A 3,086-nucleotide genomic window follows, 5' to 3' on the forward strand; every position below is an offset into this window, starting at 1 on the left:
AGCCAGCGTAGGGCTGACTCGGGGTGCTTCTCGACATCGCCGTGGCGTATAGCCGGCGAGACCCTGRGTTTGCTGCGGGAGAAGTGCATGACTTCGGTCTTTTTCGGGTCAAACGAGACGCCATTTGCTGCACCCCATCGAACCATCTCACCGATGGAGCTGGAGGCCGTTGCAGTGGTTTCATCTATTGTGTCGCCTATAGAAAGGATAGCCGTGTCATCTGCATAGCCAAAGCGGCCCCGAGGGTTGCCCAGTCGGTAGATCGGCTCAGTGTAGAGTAGGAAGAGTATTGGCGATACCGGCGATCCCTGAGGGAGCCCGCACTGAAGGGGAGCAGAGGGAGTGGTGGTGTCTTGATATCTGACCCGGGCTGATCGATCCATCATGAAAGACTCGGCCCATCTAGCCAGATGGTCGGGCCAGCCTTGTTCACGGAGACGCAAGACTAGTCTGTTGCGCATGACGGTGTCAAAGGCACCTTGGATATCCATCGTGACCAGGGTGGCCACCTTCTTGCGTGCGAATGCTTCTTCGATATCGTGGATCAAGGCGGTCACCAGGTCTGTTGCCGACCTCTTGGGCAGTGCTCCGGCCTGCTGCGAATGCAAGACATTATAGTATATGGCGGCCCATGCTAGACGGCGTGCTATCAGCCGCTCCAATCCTTTGCCAAGGCAGGAGAGCAAAGAGATCGGTCGCCAAGCCCGTGGCTCTGTGAGATCGCGTCGTCCCGGTTTGGCGATCATGACCACCTCCGCCTCCTTGAATAGTTTCGGATGATGGCCTGCGGAAAGGCATCCTTCGAACAAGCGGCGGACATGTGTCCCGATGATGTGCCATACGGCTTGGAGAAGATTGACGGTGATGTTGTCTGACCCTGGCGATGTGTTGCCTGTCTGGACGGTCGCCCACTGCGCCTCTTCCAGCGAGATCTCGGGCGAGAAAGGGATCAGGCTAGAAGGAAATACTGGTGTCCATGCGTTTACGATGTCGTCCTCCGCAGTTCTTCGTTCAAGCGTAGCCTGTCGGAGTGCGTTGGCTTTATCCATCTGGGTTTCGTAGACGACGCTGTCGACTTGTAGAGGTGGCGGCTGAAAGGCTCCTGGGGACTTCAGCCACCGGACAGCTTTGAAAACATCGGCACTGCTGGAGAAGCTGTCGACGAGGTTCCGCCAATAGTTCCTCTTCGCGCGACGGGTCACACGATGAAAGTCTCTTTTGGCGATCTGAACGTCCTGGCTGAAGCCGAGAGGGTAGCTTCTTCTGATGGCTCGGAAAACAGCCGCAGCGTCGGCGCACTCCTCCGTCCACCAGGGAGCTGAACGTCCGCCTTTCCGCGCGGGCCGGCCAGCTGCCTTCGCTGCTGATGTTAGTAGATTTACAAGTGCAGACGCAAGTTCGTCAAGCTCTTCCGAGGTCGAACCGGTGAGGGGAATTTCCGTGGCTCCCAGTTCTACAATCTCGGCGAACCGCTTAAGCTCGTCTCTCGTCTTAACTCGGATCTTGGCCGGTTGTACCGGAGTCGATCTGACGTCGAGGAAGGTCAAGCTGAGCGTGAAGTGGTCGGAGCTGGTGGCGAGATGGTCCTCGACGGTAGCTTCGGCCAGTGGCATATTGGTGAAGGCCAGGTCAATCGTGTTGCCGTGTGGATTTGTCGGGATATCTAGGGTGTTGAGGAGGCTGAGGTCATTCTCTGACGCCCAGCCTGCTATCTCGTGGCCGCGGTTCGTCGCTAGGCCCGTCTGCCAGCTATGGTGCCTGGCATTGAAATCGCCAGCAACGAGGCAGCGCTCCGGAACAGGCCAGCGAAGCAGCGTGTCTAGGGCATCCCTCTCGTCATACTGGCGATAGAAGTTGGCGATCGTCATGTCGTTGATCGTGAGCCAGAGGATATCGCGAGTCTGGAAGGGTCGGATCTGGTCAGCGAGAAGTCTTGGGTCTCGTCGGACATATGTCATCACTCTAGGCCTAGTCTCGTTACTGTCCCATACTTCGACGGGCGTGAATGTGTCGTATGCAGGATGCGTTTTGGTCAGACAGCGAGTTTTCGTATGAGTTGTCCATGGCTCCTGTAGAAGTACGATGTCATATCGTTCCGAGTCGGCGAGTGCTAGAGCGCAGTCGTGAGCTGGAGGGATCTTGCCGACGTTGGCCTGGAAGACCTTGAGCGGCTTCCTGTCGTTCTTTCGTGTCTGCGAGTATCTATTCCTGGTCATGAGGACGAGTGATGAGTACAATTCGACGCTTTCGTGGTGAGCCTGGTCTAGGATGCTCGGGCTCCTCCATTTCATAAGCCGCCCTAGGGGCGGTGGCCACCATGATGCACGAAGGTGCCCCTGACGCGACCGGGCTTGGGTCTCGGACATCTGAACGTTGGTCTGATGCGGCATCGTCCCTCAGCATCTCGGTAGTGTCTTGTCGGATTTCCATGTGAGATTCTGGTTGTGCATCCAAGTGTCGTTGTCGGTACGTCTCGGCGCCCACGATTCGGACGTGTTCTCGTTGTTCTTTGCTGAGTCGGCGAAGGATGCCTCGCACTTTCTTCGGCCGAGCTGGGCACCTACGAAGGCTGGCGTCGTGAGGGCCTAAGCAGTTGACGCACTGTTCCCACGCAGCACAGTCGTCTACAGAGTGGCCAGTCCTGCCACAGCGTTGGCAGACTGGCTGTCTATGGCACTTGCGGGCAAAGTGATAGCCCCAGCACGTTTCGCACTGTTTGGGTATGTCGGTTTTATCTATAAGTCTGGCCGCCCGGCTCCCGAAGAGGGACCAGAACCTCTTGGTGGGCTTCAGAAAGGACACAAGGAGAGTCTTGGTCAAAGGGTTATCCGAGAATTGTCTTCCGGGACGTATATCAACGGGCTTGAGCCCTGTCTGGATTTCTATCTCATCACTGACAACGCTGTCACTATCCACCTCGTTGCCGCGAAAGTCGGTCAGTCTTCTGGGAAAGTCTGAGACCACGTAAGTATGCCATTCCTTGTTTGTTTCTACCGCTGTAGCTCCCAGCTCAGCCGCCCACTCGGCCTGCTTCTCTACGAGAAAATCGCGTGTTTCATGGTCGGCAGTCAGGACTGCCCATCCCG

General features: G+C 56.8%; 1 protein-coding gene across 1 annotated transcript; it reads right to left on the reverse strand.

Moving 5' to 3' along the window:
* Window positions 1-184: 184 nt before the first annotated feature.
* Window positions 185-2,390, reverse strand: FMAN_15430 (uncharacterized protein; the record flags this gene model as incomplete). The annotated part of the gene is made up of 2 exons (XM_041826151.1): window positions 185-196; window positions 366-2,390. 2 exons carry the CDS (start codon window positions 2,388-2,390, stop codon window positions 185-187), a joined length of 2,037 nt encoding a protein of 678 aa, XP_041691489.1.
* Window positions 2,391-3,086: the final 696 nt, after the last annotated feature.

The sequence above is a fragment of the Fusarium mangiferae genome, assembly GCF_900044065.1.
Source record: "Fusarium mangiferae strain MRC7560 genome assembly, contig: FMAN_scaffold032, whole genome shotgun sequence".
NCBI lineage: Eukaryota > Fungi > Ascomycota > Sordariomycetes > Hypocreales > Nectriaceae > Fusarium > Fusarium mangiferae.